The sequence below is a fragment of the Staurois parvus genome, unplaced genomic scaffold, assembly GCF_062004578.1.
Source record: "Staurois parvus isolate SC_StPar_1 unplaced genomic scaffold, SC_StPar_1.0 ptg002221l, whole genome shotgun sequence".
Taxonomy (NCBI): Eukaryota; Metazoa; Chordata; class Amphibia; order Anura; family Ranidae; genus Staurois; species Staurois parvus.
This window is the reverse complement of record NW_028320017.1, coordinates 124,192-138,519: the sequence shown is the minus strand read 5'-3', so window position 1 is coordinate 138,519 and position 14,328 is coordinate 124,192. Positions and strand designations below refer to the sequence as shown.

At 48.0% G+C, this 14,328-nt stretch overlaps 1 protein-coding gene across 2 annotated transcripts in view; it reads left to right on the top strand.

Moving 5' to 3' along the window:
- Nucleotides 1–857: 857 nt before the first annotated feature.
- The window catches only part of LYPD1 (LY6/PLAUR domain containing 1), a 99,069-nt gene continuing 85,598 nt past the window's right edge, over nt 858–14,328 (top strand). For both annotated transcript variants that reach the window (XM_089665501.1, XM_089665502.1), the window contains exon 1: nt 858–1,089. In XM_089665501.1, coding sequence (XP_089521627.1) covers nt 1,035–1,089 — 55 coding nt within the window. In that variant the 5' untranslated portion in view covers nt 858–1,034. The remainder of the gene's footprint in view (nt 1,090–14,328) is intronic.

Sequence of the window (14,328 nt, the reverse complement as noted above, 5' to 3'; positions counted from 1 at the left end):
GATGTGTGAAAGGGGTGCTGATTGGAGAGGAGGTATGGAGTGTTGTTTTGGGGGAGATATAGTGCATGGAAAGGGTGCTACTAAGTTATGAGGTATAGAAGGGTATGGTTGGAGGGTATGAGGTATGGAGGAGGTATGAGGTATGGAGGAGGTATGAGGCATGAGGCATGGAGGAGGCATCAGGCAAGGAGGAGGTATGAGAAATGGAGGAGGTATGAGGCATGGAGTAGGTATGAGGCATGGTGGAGATATGAGGTATGGAGGAGGTATGAGGATAGGAGGAGGAATGAGGCATGGAGGAGGTATGAGGCATGGAGGAGGTATGAGGCTTGGAGGAGGTATGAGGCTTGGAGGAGGTATGAGGAATGGAGGGGGTATGAGGAATGGAGGAGGTATGAGGCATGGAGTAGGTATGAGGCATGGTGGAGATATGAGGTATGGAGGAGGTATGAGGCTTGGAGGAGGTATGAGGCATGGAGGAGGTATGAGGCTTGGAGGAGGTATGAGGCTTGGAGGAGGTATGAGGAATGGAGGAGGTATGAGGCTTGGAGGAGGTATGAGGCTTGGAGGAGGTATGAGGAATGGAGGGGGTATGAGGAATGGAGGAGGTATGAGGCATGGAGTAGGTATGAGGCATGGTGGAGATATGAGGTATGGAGGAGGTATGAGGAATGGAGGAGGTATGAGGCTTGGAGGAGGTATGAGGCATGGAGGAGGTATGAGGAATGGAGGAGGTATGAGGCATGAGGCATGGAAGGGGTGATGGTTGGCGATCAGAGATCGGTGAGGAGGGATTGAGGAGGGAGCAGAGGGTGATGCGGTTAGGGGGCGGGGCCAGGGCGGCCGGTGGGCGGGGATTTGGCTGGTGCTGATGTTGGAGCCGGAGATGCTCAGAGCGGCGGAGAGGAGAGGAGACCCCCCGGGATCCACAGAGAGGAGAGGAGACCCCCCAGATCTCCAAAAAGGAGAGGAGACTCCCCCCAATCTGCGGAGAGGAGAGGAGACCCCCGGGATCTGTACAGCCCGGTGACACCATGTGGATGCAGATGATGTGTGCGGCGTGCTGCTGCTGGGGGCTGCTGGGGGCAGGTAGGTCCGAGATCTACCCCCATCATCTCCCGACTACTCTTCATCTCCATCTACTACCCCATCATCTCCCGACTACTGCCCCCCACCATCTACTACCCCCATCATCACCCGACTACTGTTCATCACCATCTACTACCCCATCATCTCCCGACTACTGCCCCCCACCATCTACTACCCCCATCATCTCCCGACTACTGTCCCCCACCATCTACTACCCCCATCATCTCCCGACTACTGCCCCCCACCATCTACTACCCCCATCATCTCCCGACTACTGTTCACCACCATCTACTACCCCCATCATCTCCCGACTACTGCCCCCCCCCCTACCATCTACTACCCCCATCATCTCCCGACTACTGCCCCCCCCCCTACCATCTACTACCCCCATCATCTCCCGACTACTGCCCCCCCCCCTACCATCTACTACCCCCATCATCTCCCGACTACTGTTCACCACCATCTACTACCCCCATCATCTCCCGACTACTGTTCATCACCATCTACTACCAACCATCATCTCCCGACTACTGCCCCCCCCCCCCCTACCATCTACTACCCCCATCATCTCCCGACTACTGTTCATCACCATCTACTACCCCCATCATCTCCCGACTACTGTTCATCACCATCTACTACCCCCATCATCTCCCGACTACTGTTCATCACCATCTACTACCAACCATCATCTCCGACTACTGCCCCCCCCCCACCATCTACTACCCCCATCATCTCCCGACTACTGCCCCCCCCCCCCACCATCTACTATCCCCATCATCTCCCGACTACTGTCCCACCACCACAATTACCCTCATCATCTCCCGACTACTGCCCAATACCATCTATTACCCCCAACCATCTCCCGACTACTCTCCCACTCCCATCTATTACCCCCATCATCTCCATGTATTACCCCATCATCGCATGACTACTGTCCCACCAGCATTTATCAACCCCATTATTACCCGACTACTGCCCACCACCGTCTCTTACCCCATCCATCTCCATCTATTACTCTAATGAATCTCCAGACTACTGTCCACCTCTATCTGTTACTGTTATCATCTCCATTTACTACTCCCATCATCTCTCAACTACTGTCCACCACCATTTATTACTCTCTTATTCACAAGACTACTCTCCCACCACCATCTAATACCTCCATCATCTCGATCTATTACCCCCATCATCCCCTGACTACTGTCCCACCACCATCTAATACCTCCATCATGTCCATCTATTACCCCCATCATCCCCTGACTACTGTCCCACCACCATCTAATACCTCCATCATCTCCATCTATTACCCCCCTCATCCCCTGACTACTGTCCCGCCACCATCTAATACCTCCATCATCTCCATCTATTACCCCCATCATCCCCTGACTACTGTCCCACCACCATCTAATACCTCCATCATCTCGATCTATTACCCCCATCATCCCCTGACTACTGTCCCACCACCATCTAATACCTCCATCATGTCCATCTATTACCCCCATCATCCCCTGACTACTGTCCCACCACCATCTAATACCTCCATCATCTCCATCTATTACCCCCATCATCCCCTGACTACTGTCCCACCACCATCTAATACCTCCATCATCTCCATCTATTACCCCCATCATCCCCTGACTACTGTCCCACCACCATCTAATACCTCCATCATCTCCATCTATTACCCCCATCATCCACTGACTACTGTCCCACCACCATCTAATACCTCCATCATCTCCATCTATTACCCCCATCATCCCCTGACTACTGTCCCACCACAATATATAACTACTCTGTACCCTCATCTCTCCTCTCTCTGTACCCTCATCTCTCCTCTCTGCACCCTCATCTCTCCTCTCTCTGCAACCACATCTCTTCTCTCTGCACCCTCATCTCTCCTCTCTCTGTACCCTCATCTCTCCTCTCTGCACCCTCATCTCTCCTCTCTCTGCAACCACATCTCTTCTCTCTGCACTCTCATCTCTCCTCTCTCTGCACTCTCATCTCTCCTCTCTCTGTACTCTCATCTCTCCTCTCTCTGTACTCTCATCTCTTCTCTCAGCACCCCATCTCTCCTCTCTCTGCACTCTCATCTCTCCTCTCTCTGCACCCTCATCTCTTCTCTCTCTGTACTCTCATCTCTTCTCTCTCTGTACTCTCATCTCTTCTCTCTCTGCACCCTTATCTCTTCTCTCTGTACTCTCATCTCTTCTCTCTGCACTCTCATCTCTCCTCTCTCTGCACTCTCATCTCTCCTCTCTCTGTACTCTCATCTCTCCTCTCTCTGTACTCTCATCTCTTCTCTCAGCACCCCATCTCTCCTCTCTCTGCACTCTCATCTCTCCTCTCTCTGCACCCTCATCTCTTCTCTCTCTGTACTCTCATCTCTTCTCTCTCTGTACCCTCATCTCTCCTCTCTCTGCACTCTCATCTCTTCTCTCTCTGTACTCTCATCACTCCTCTCTCTGTACTCTCATCTCTCCTCTCTCTGTACCCTCATCTCTTCTCTCTCTGTACTCTCATCTCTCCTCTCTCTGTACCCTCATCTCTTCTCTCTCTGTACTCTCATCTCTCCTCTCTCTGTACCCTCATCTCTCCTCTCTCTGCACCCTCATCTCTCCTCTCTCTGCACCCTCATCTCTTCTCTCAGCACCCCATCTCTTCTCTCTGTACTCTCATCTCTTCTCTTTCTTTGCCCTCATATCTCCTCTCTTTGTACCCTCATCTCTCATCTCTGTACTCTCATCTCTCCTCTCTGTACTCTCATCTCTTCTCTCTCTCTGTATCCTCATCTCTCCTCTCTCTGTACCCTCATGTCTTCTCTCTGTACCCTCATCTCTCCTCTCTCTGTACCCTCATCTCTTCTCTCTCTGTACCCTCATGTCTTCTCTCTGTACCCTCATCTCTCCTCTCTCTGTACCCTCATCTCTTATCTCTGTACTCTCATCTCTCCTCTCTCTGCACCCTCATCTCTTATCTCTGTACTCTCATCTCTCCTCTCTCTGCACCCTCATCTCTTCTCTCTGCACCCTCATCTCTCCTCTCTCTGTACCCTCATCTCTCCTCTGTGTATTCTCAGCTTTTCTCTCTGTACTCTCATCTCTCCTCTCTCTGTACCCTCATCTCTCCTCTCTCTGTACCCTCATCTCTCCTTTCTCTGCACCCTCATCTCTCCTCTCTGTACCCTCATCTCTCCTTTCTCTGTACTCTCATCTCTCCTCTCTGCACCCTCAGCTCTTCTCTCTGTACTCTCACCTCTCCTCTCTGTACCCTCATCTCTCCTCTCTCTGTACCCTCATCTCTCCTCTCTCTGTACCCTCATCTCTCCTCTCTCTGTACCCTCAACTCTTCTCTCTGTACCCTCATCTCTCCTCTCTCTGTACCCTCATCTCTTCTCTCTGTACCCTCATCTCTCCTCTCTCTGTACCCTCATCTCTCATCTCTGTACCCTCATCTCTCCTCTCTGTACCCTAATCTCTCCTCTCTCTGTACCCTCATCTCTCCTCTCTCTGCACCCTCATCTCTCTACTCTCTGCACCCTTATCTCTCCTCACTCTGTACCCTCATCTCTCCTCTCTCTGCACCCTTATCTCTCATCTCTGTACCCTCATCTCTCCTCTCTGTACCCTAATCTCTCCTCTCTCTGTACCCTCATCTCTCTACTCTCTGCACCCTTATCTCTCCTCACTCTGTACCCTCATCTCTTCTCTCTCTGCACCCACATCTCTCCTCTCTGCACCCTCATCTCTCCTCTCTGTACCCTCATTACTCCTCTCTCTGTACTCTCATCTCTCCTCTCTGCACCCCATCTCTCCTCTCTCTGTACCCTCATCTCTCCTATCTCTGTACTCTCATCTCTCCTCTCTCTGTACCCTCATCTCTCCTCTCTGTACCCTCATCTCTCCTCTCTATGTACCCTCATCTCTCCTCTCTCTGTACCCTCATCTCTCCTCTCTCTGTACTCTCATCTCTCCTCTCTCTGCACCCTCATCTCTCCTCTCTCTGCACCCTCATCTCTTCTCTCTCTGCACCCACATCTCTCCTCTCTGCACCCTCATCTCTCCTCTCTGTACCCTCATTACTCCTCTCTCTGTACTCTCATCTCTCCTCTCTGCACCCCATCTCTCCTCTCTCTGTACCCTCATCTCTCCTATCTCTGTACTCTCATCTCTCCTCTCTCTGTACTCTCATCTCTCCTCTCTGCACCCCATCTCTCCTCTCTCTGTACCCTCATCTCTCCTATCTCTGTACTCTCATCTCTCCTCTCTCTGTACCCTCATCTCTCCTCTCTGTACCCTCATCTCTCCTCTCTATGTACCCTCATCTCTCCTCTCTCTGTACCCTCATCTCTCCTCTCTCTGTACTCTCATCTCTCCTCTCTCTGCACCCTCATCTCTCCTCTCTCTGCACCCTCATCTCTTCTCTCTCTGCACCCACATCTCTCCTCTCTGCACCCTCATCTCTCCTCTCTGTACCCTCATTACTCCTCTCTCTGTACTCTCATCTCTCCTCTCTGCACCCCATCTCTCCTCTCTCTGTACCCTCATCTCTCCTATCTCTGTACTCTCATCTCTCCTCTCTCTGTACCCTCATCTCTCCTCTCTGTACCCTCATCTCTCCTCTCTATGTACCCTCATCTCTCCTCTCTCTGTACCCTCATCTCTCCTCTCTCTGTACTCTCATCTCTCCTCTCTCTGCACCCTCATCTCTCCTCTCTCTGCACCCTCATCTCTCATCTCTGTACTCTCATCTCTCCTCTCTGTACCCTCATCTCTCCTCTCTGTACTCTCATCTCTCCTCTCTGTACCCTCATCTCTCCTCTCTGTACCCTCATCTCTCCTCTCTCTGTACTCTCATCTCTTCTCTCTCTGCACCCACATCTCTCCTCTCTGTACTCTCATCTCTCCTCTCTGCACCCTCATCTCCTCTCTCTGTACCCTCATCTCTCCTATCTCTGTACTCTCATCTCTCCTATCTCTGTACTCTCATCTCTCCTCTTTGCACCCTCATCTCTCCTCTCTCTGTACCCTCATCTCTCCTCTCTCTGTACTCTCATCTCTCCTCTCTGCACCCTCATCTCTCCTCTCTCTGTACCCTCATCTCTCCTATCTCTGTACTCTCATCTCTCCTCTTTGCACCCTCATCTCTCCTCTCTCTGTACCCTCATCTCTCCTCTCTGTATCCTCATCTCTCCTCTCTGTACCCTCATCTCTCCTCTCTCTGTACCCTCATCTCTCCTCTCTGTACCCTCATCTCTCCTCTCTCTGTACACTCATCGCTCCTCTCTATACCCTCATCTCTCCTCTCTGTATCCTCATCTCTCCTCTATGTACCCTCATCTCTTCTCTCTGTACCCTCATCTCTCCTCTCTCTGTACCCTCATCTCTCATCTCTGTACTCTTATCTCTCCTCTCTCTGTACTCTCATCTCTTTTCTCTCTGTACCCTCATCTCTCTTCTCTCTGTACCCTCATCTCTCATCTCTGTACTCTCATCTCTCCTCTCTGCACCCTCATCTCTCCTCTCTCTGTACCCTTATCTCTCCTCTCTCTGTACCCTCATCTCTCCTCTTTGCACCCTCATCTGTCCTTCTGTACTCTCATCTCTCCTCTCTCTGTATCCTCATCTCTCCTCTCTGTATCCTCATCTGTCCTTCTGTACTCTCATCTCTCCTCTCTCTGTACCCCCATCTCTCCTCTTTGCACCCTCATCTCTCCTCTCTCTGTACCCTCATCTCTCCTCTCTCTGCACCCTCATCTCTCCTCTCTGTATCCTCATCTCTCCTCTCTCTGTACCCTCATCTCTCCTCTATATGTACCCTCATCTCTCCTCTTTCTGCACCCTCATCTCTCCTCTCTCTGTACCCTCATCTCTCCTCTCTCTATACCCTCATCTCTCCTCTCTGTATACCCTCATCTCTCCTCTCTCTGTACCCTCATCTCTCCTCTCTCTGTACCCTCATCTCTCCTCTCTCTATACCCTCATCTCTCCTCTCTCTATACCCTCATCTCTCCTCTCTCTGTACCCTCATCTCTCCTCTCTCTATACCCTCATCTCTCCTCTCTCTGTACCCTCATCTCTCCTCTCTCGGTACCCTCATTTCTCATCTCTCTGTACCCTCATCTCTCCTCTCTATATACCCTATACTTTCTCTGTATCCTCATCTCTCCTCTCTCTGTACTCTCATCTCTCCTCTCTCTGCACTCTCATCTCTCCTCTCTGTACTTTCATCTCTCCTCTCTCTGTACTCTCATCTCTCCTCTCTGCACTCTCATCTCTCCTCTATATGTACCCTCATCTCTCCTCTGTGTACCCTCATCTCTCCTCTGTGTACCCTCATCTCTCCTCTCTGTACCCTCATCTCTCATCTCTGTACTCTCCTCTCTCCTCTCTCTGTACCCTCATCTCTCCTCTCTCTGCACCCTCATCTCTCCTCTCTCTGTACCCTCATCTCTCCTCTCTCTGCACCCTCATCTCTCCTCTCTCTGTACCCTCATCTCTCCTCTCTGTACTCTCATCTCTTCTCTTTCTGTACCCTCATCTCTTCTCTCTATGTACCCTCTTCCCTTCTTTTTTCTGTGCTCCGATTTTTCTTTTGTTTTTCTTCTTTCCTCTATGTACCTCCTTCTCTCTCCTCTCTGTACCCCAATTATTATCCTCCTAACCCCCAGCATTTCTTTCTCTGTACCCTGATCTCTCATTTATCTGCACCCCCAGATCTCTTCTCTCTGTACCTCTATCCATTTCCTCTTTACCACTCTCTCCCTTCTCCAATCTTTCTGACTGCATTATTTGCTCTCTAGGAAAACCCTCTTTTATGTCCAGTATTTCAATTGCACATCTTTTTCACTTCTATCAGCTTTTTACCCATCGCTGGTCGCTGCATACCCCAATATTTGTATTCATTTCAGGTACTTATATAGCGTCATGAATTTACGCAGCGCGTTACATATATAGTACATTCACATCAGTCCCCGCCCCCGAGGAACATACAGTCTAAGGTCCCTAACTCACATTCATACATACACATACTAGGGACAATATAGACAGGAGACAATAACCTCCCAGCATGTCATTCCCTTTACTCCTTCTTTTCATCTTTTCATCCTGGAGTTTCCGTTTCTTTCTCCACTTTCAGTTCTGTTCGCCCTGGGTGTCCCTCTCCTTCCATTCATAGTGTCTGTGCTCCTTTGCTGTCGCTGCGTCTCCTGGTGTCAGTAATGTTTGCCAGTATTTTTTTTTGTTTGTTTCACTATCAGAAAATAAAGACTAACTTTATCCTTTTCACAGACTTGCAGGTTCCTCCAGCTTTTTCTTTCTGTTCTCATCTCCAGATATTTAGCACTGATCTCAATTTTTGTCATTTTTTAAAAAAAAATCCTTTCTCTGTCTTCCATACACTTGTCTAGCTGTCACTCAGCATCTATTGTGAGCCTGCTGTCCCTCCTCAGATCTCTCTCCTATGTTCTCTCTAGTGGTCTCTTTCTTGGGTTCTATCTCTTCTGTCTCTCTTACTCTTGTAGTATTTTTCCAATATTTGCACCCTGGTGGTCTCTTTCTTGGGTTCTATCTCTTCTGTCTCTCTTACTCATGTAGTATTTCTCCATTACTTGCTCCCTGGTGGTCTCTTTCTTGGGTTCTATCTCTTCTGTCTCTCTTACTCATGTAGTATTTCTCCATTACTTGCTCCCTGGTGGTCTCTTTCTTGGGTTCTATCTCTTCTGTCTCTCTTATTCTCGTAGTATTTCTCTATTATTTGCTCTCTGGTGGTCTCTTTCTTGGGTTCTATCTCTTCTGTCTCTCTTACTCTTGTAGTATTTCTTCGTTATTTGCACCCTGGTGGTCTCTTTCTTGGGTTCTATCTCTTCTGTCTCTCTTACTCTCGTTGTATTTCTCCATTACTTGCTCCCTGGTGGTCTCTTTCTTGGGTTCTATCTCTTCTGTCTCTCTTACTCTCGTAGTATTTCTCCATTACTTGCTCCCTGGTGGTCTCTTTCTTGGTTTCTATCTCTTCTGTCTCTCTTACTCTCGTAGTATTTCTCCGTTATTTGCTCCCTGGTGGTCTCTTTCTTGGGTTCTATCTCTTCTGTCTCTCTTACTCTTGTAGTATTTCTTCATTATTTGCTCCCTGGTGGTCCCTTTCTTGGGTTCTATCTCTTCTGTCTCCTTACTCTCGTAGTATTTCTTCGTTATTTGCTCCCTGGTGGTCTCTTTCTTGGGTTCTATCTCTTCTGTCTCTCTTACTCTTGTAGTATTTCTTCATTATTTGCTCCCTGGTGGTCCCTTTCTTGGGTTCTATCTCTTCTCTCTCCTTACTCTCGTAGTATTTCTTCGTTATTTGCTCCCTGGTGGTCTCTTTCTTGGGTTCTATCTCTTCTGCCTCTCTTACTCTCGTAGTATTTCTCTATTATTTGCTCTCTGGTGGTCTCTTTCTTGGGTTCTATCTCTTCTGTCTCTCTTACTCTTGTGGTATTTCTTTGTTATTTTCTCCCTGGTGGTCTCTTTCTTGGGTTCTATCTCTTCTGCCTCTCTTACTCTCGTAGTATTTCTCCATTACTTGCTCCCTAGTGGTCTCTTTCTTGGGTTCTATCTCTTCTGTCTCTCTTAATCTTGTAGTATTTCTTCGTTATTTTCTCCCTGGTGATCTCTTTCTTGGGTTCTATCTCTTCTGTCTCCTTACTCTCAAAGTATTTCTTCGTTATTTGCTTCTTGGTGGTCTCTTTCTTAGGTTTTGTCTCCTCAGTCTCACTTCCTACCATAGTTGCTCTCTCATATCTTTTCTGTCTCATAGTTTAACCATCACTCTCACTCCCATAATCCTCTTTGTATTGCAGTCTGTACCCCGGAGCCCTCCTGGTGCTCACATTGTTCTTTGGCCACTGTGCCCAGCACTCAATTAGCTCTCTCTGTCGGTCTTTTAGCAGTGTGTGTGGGCCCCTGCGGTGTCCCTGTCTTTCTCCTCAGTGGGAGCTGTAGACTGTTATTAGGATTCCATTAGTATGTTTGCAGTGAATGGTCCAGGGCACAGAGAAGGAACAAGATCAGAAAGAAACGATGGGTGGCTGTGATTATTGGTCACTTTGTGCCTTTCATGTCATTTTCTTGTATTTTCTTCAGGTTCTCTGTTTCCCATCGCAATTTTCTTTGGCTTTTTGTTGTGTGCTAATCGACACTGACCCCTCTGCTAAGAGCAGTGTTGTTAATGGTGACAGACAGCTAAAACCATTCCAGGAATCACAGTGTATGCTTTCATTGGGTCTCTATTTTTAATGGGTGTTTACATAATGGCCAGTCCTCAGTCGTTATAATGTGCCTTTATCTGGTGCCTTAAAAAGCTTGCCAGCTGCTGGTACCATTGGTCTCCTTACCTCACCACTAGTACCACCTCCACCATCACCATTGCTGCATTCCTGAATACCAACACCATCACCGTCCCTGTACCTTCACCTCCACCATTGCTTCCTTCTTCCATACTACCACCACTACTGTCCCTGTACCTTCACCTCCACCATTGCTTCCTTCTTCCATACTACCACCACTACTGTCCCTGTACCTTCACCTCCACCATTGCTTCCTTCTTCTGTACTACCACCACTACTGTCCCTGTACCTTCACCTCCATCATTGCTTCCTTCTTCCATACTACCACCACCACTGTCCCTGTACCTTCACCTCCACCATTGCTTCCTTCTTCTGTACTACCACCACCACTGTCCCTGTACCTTCACCTTCACCATTGCTTCCTTCTTCCATATTACCGCCATTACTACCCCGTACCTTCACCTCCATTATTGCTTCCTTCTTCAGTATTACCACCACTACTGCCCCTGTATCTTCACCTCCACCATTGCTTCCGTCTTCTGTACTACCACCACCACTGTCCCTGTACCTTCACCATTGCTTCCTTCTTCCATATTACCACCATTACTACCATGTACCTTCACCTCCATCATTGCTTCCTTCTTCCATACTACCACCACTACTGTCCTGTACCTTCACCTTCACCATTGCTTCCTTCTTCCATATTACCACCATTACTACCCTGTACCTTCACCTCCATCATTGCTTCCTTCTTCCATACTGTCACCACTACTGTCCCTGTACCTTCGCCTCCACCATTGCTTCCTTCTTCTGTACTACCACCACTGCTGTCCCTGTACCTTTACCTCCACCATTGCTTCCTTCTTCTGTACTACCACCACTACTGTCCCTGTACCTTCACCATCACCATTGATTCCTTCTTCAGTACTACCACCACTACTGCCCCTGTATCTTCACCTCCACCATTGCTTCCTTCTTCTGTACTACCACCACTACTGCCCCTGTATCTTCACCTCCACCATTGCTTCCTTCTTCTGTACTACCACCACTACTGCCCCTGTATCTTCACCTCCACCATTGCTTCCTTCTTCTGTACTACCACCACCACTGTCCCTGTACCTTCACCTCCACCATTGCTTCCTTCTTCCATACTACCACCACTAATGTCCCTGTACCTTCACCTTCACCATTGCTTCCTTCTTCCATACTATCACCACTACTGTCCCTGTACCTTCACCTCCACCATTGCTTCCTTCTTCCATACTATCACCACTACTGCCCCTGTACCTTCACCTCCACCTCCACCATTGCTTCCTTCTTCTATACTATCACCACTACTGTCCCTGTACCTTCACCTCCACCATTAATTCCTTCTTCTGTACTACCACCACTACTGCCCCTGTACCTTCACCTCCACCATTGCTTCCTTCTTCCATACTACCACAACTACTGCCCCTGTTCCTTCACCTCCATCATTGCTTCCTTCTTCCATACTATCACCACTTCTGCCCCTGTACCTTCACTTCAACCATTGTTTCCTTCTTCCTTACTACCACCACTAATGTCCCTGTACCTTCACCTCCACCATTGCTTCCTTCTTCCTTACTACCAGCACTACTGCCCCTGTACCTTCACCTCCACCATTGCTTCCTTCTTCTGTACTACCACCACTACTGCCCCTGTACCTTCACCTCCATCATTGCTTCCTTCTTCCATACTACCACCACTAATGTCCCTATACCTTCACCTCCACCATTGCTTCCTTCTTCCGTGCTACCACCACTACTGTCCCTGTACCTATACCTTCACCATTGCTTCCTTCTTCCGTGCTACCACCACTACTGCCCCTGTACCTTCACCTCCACCTCCACCATTGCTTCCTTCTTCCGTGCTACCACCACTACTGTCCCTGTACCTTCACCTCCACCATTGCTTCCTTCTTCCGTGCTACCACCACTACTGTCCCTGTACCTTCACCTCCACCATTGCTTCCTTCTTCCGTGCTACCACCACTACTGCCCCGTACTTTTACCTCCATCATTGCTTCCTTCTTCCTTACTACCACCACTAATGTCCCTGTACCTTCACCTCCACCATTGCTTCCTTCTTCTGTACTACCACCACTTCTGCCCCTGTACCTTTACCTCCACCATTACTTTATTTTTCAGTACTACCGCCGTCACTGTCACCCTATTTCTACATCTACCATTGCTCCAAGCCCCACCTCGACCATCACTGTCTTCAACAATACCACCACCACTGTAACCCTACCCAACCATCACTGCTTTCCTCAGTGCCATCCCCACTATTTTCACGCTGCCTCCACCTCCACACTTACTGATTTCCTTCATACCACCACCACTACTGTGACCTGAACTCCTCCTCTACCATTGCCACCTTTTCAATACCACCACTACTAGTTCCACCATCATTAATGTCCCGCTACCTTACTCTCACCATCACAACCTTCAGCAGCACCACTAGGACCAGATCTACCACTAATGTCACCCAACGTTCAAATCCACTATCACTGCCTTCACAACTCAATACAAATGGCCCAAAACGTGCCACATCCCTATTTTATTTGAATTAACCAAGCATTTGACCTGGTGGGATTATTCGGGCACAACACAATTGTTCTGTTAAAACATAGTTTATTTGTACACGAACACTTAAAAAGTATTCTTAACATAAAATGTAATGTCTAAAACCACATTCCTGTATTTAAACTTGCAATACATCTCAAATATAATACAAAATACATATTCAGATTCTCGAAAACTAGACGCATTTCTTGGATTTAACCACTTCATCAGGAGATAGAGATGAATGTCCACGAATATAAGAACATATATTGTTAACACATATTATATTCTGCCCAAATGTACATATACAGTTTTTACAATTCCCACTAACCTAAATATGCCCAAAAGAAAAGTAAAGAAAAATGTTGGAGGTCCAGGCAAGGAGGCAGATCTGGATGTTGGAATCCCACCTTAGTAATTATGAGGCAAGGGACGCTGCACGAGCAAGTTAATGGGTTGTCCCGCATACTATATTCATAGATTGAATGAAGAGGCAGTATGTTGTTGGGATTATCTATGGTCTATAAAGAATGTCTTTTATAATTATCCCTTAAATATATCCCCAAATATATGTGTGTATACATATATGAAAAAAAAACACATACATGTCCCTTTGTTTAATACCAATGGTTTACCTAATATACTTGCTGGTTCCTCTTGAGGATGTTTCAAAACCTTCCCCAAGGATCGCAATAATCGGGATCCTAGCAGACAGCCAAACATTAGAATGCATTGTGGTATATTAAGACCAACCCACAAACTGGGTTCAAAAGAGCCTGTTTAGCGACAACAGACAAAAAACAAAAGCAAGATCCACCTACTATTAATGCCTAATAGTCATAAAATCGAAGACCCAGTCAACAGGGTTCCCCTCCACAGCTCTATTCACCCACAGGACCATTAGGGCTATCCAACCCCATATGCGTCACCCATATATACGGCCACTGAGATAATCCAACTGTGGATACCAGCCGGCAACCTGGATGCTCCAAGATGGCCAATTAAGAGGCAGGCCCATTAACTTTGGGCCTACCTCCTAATCCACCATCACTGCCTTCAAGAATACCATTTCCATCTTGTTACTGTTTCCACACCTTCACCTCCTCTATCACTGCGTTTGTCAATATTACCTCTACCGAATCCATAATCACTACTGTCACCCTACAGACCACCACTTCCTTCATCAACAGCACTTCTATTGGATCCACTAATATTGCTGTCACCCTATTATCACCATCACCACCACTTCCTTTCTCAATACCAGCACTACCAGTCCACCACCACTATTGTCCAATAAGAATCGTTCCCATCACTGCCTATCTGATTAGCAACACT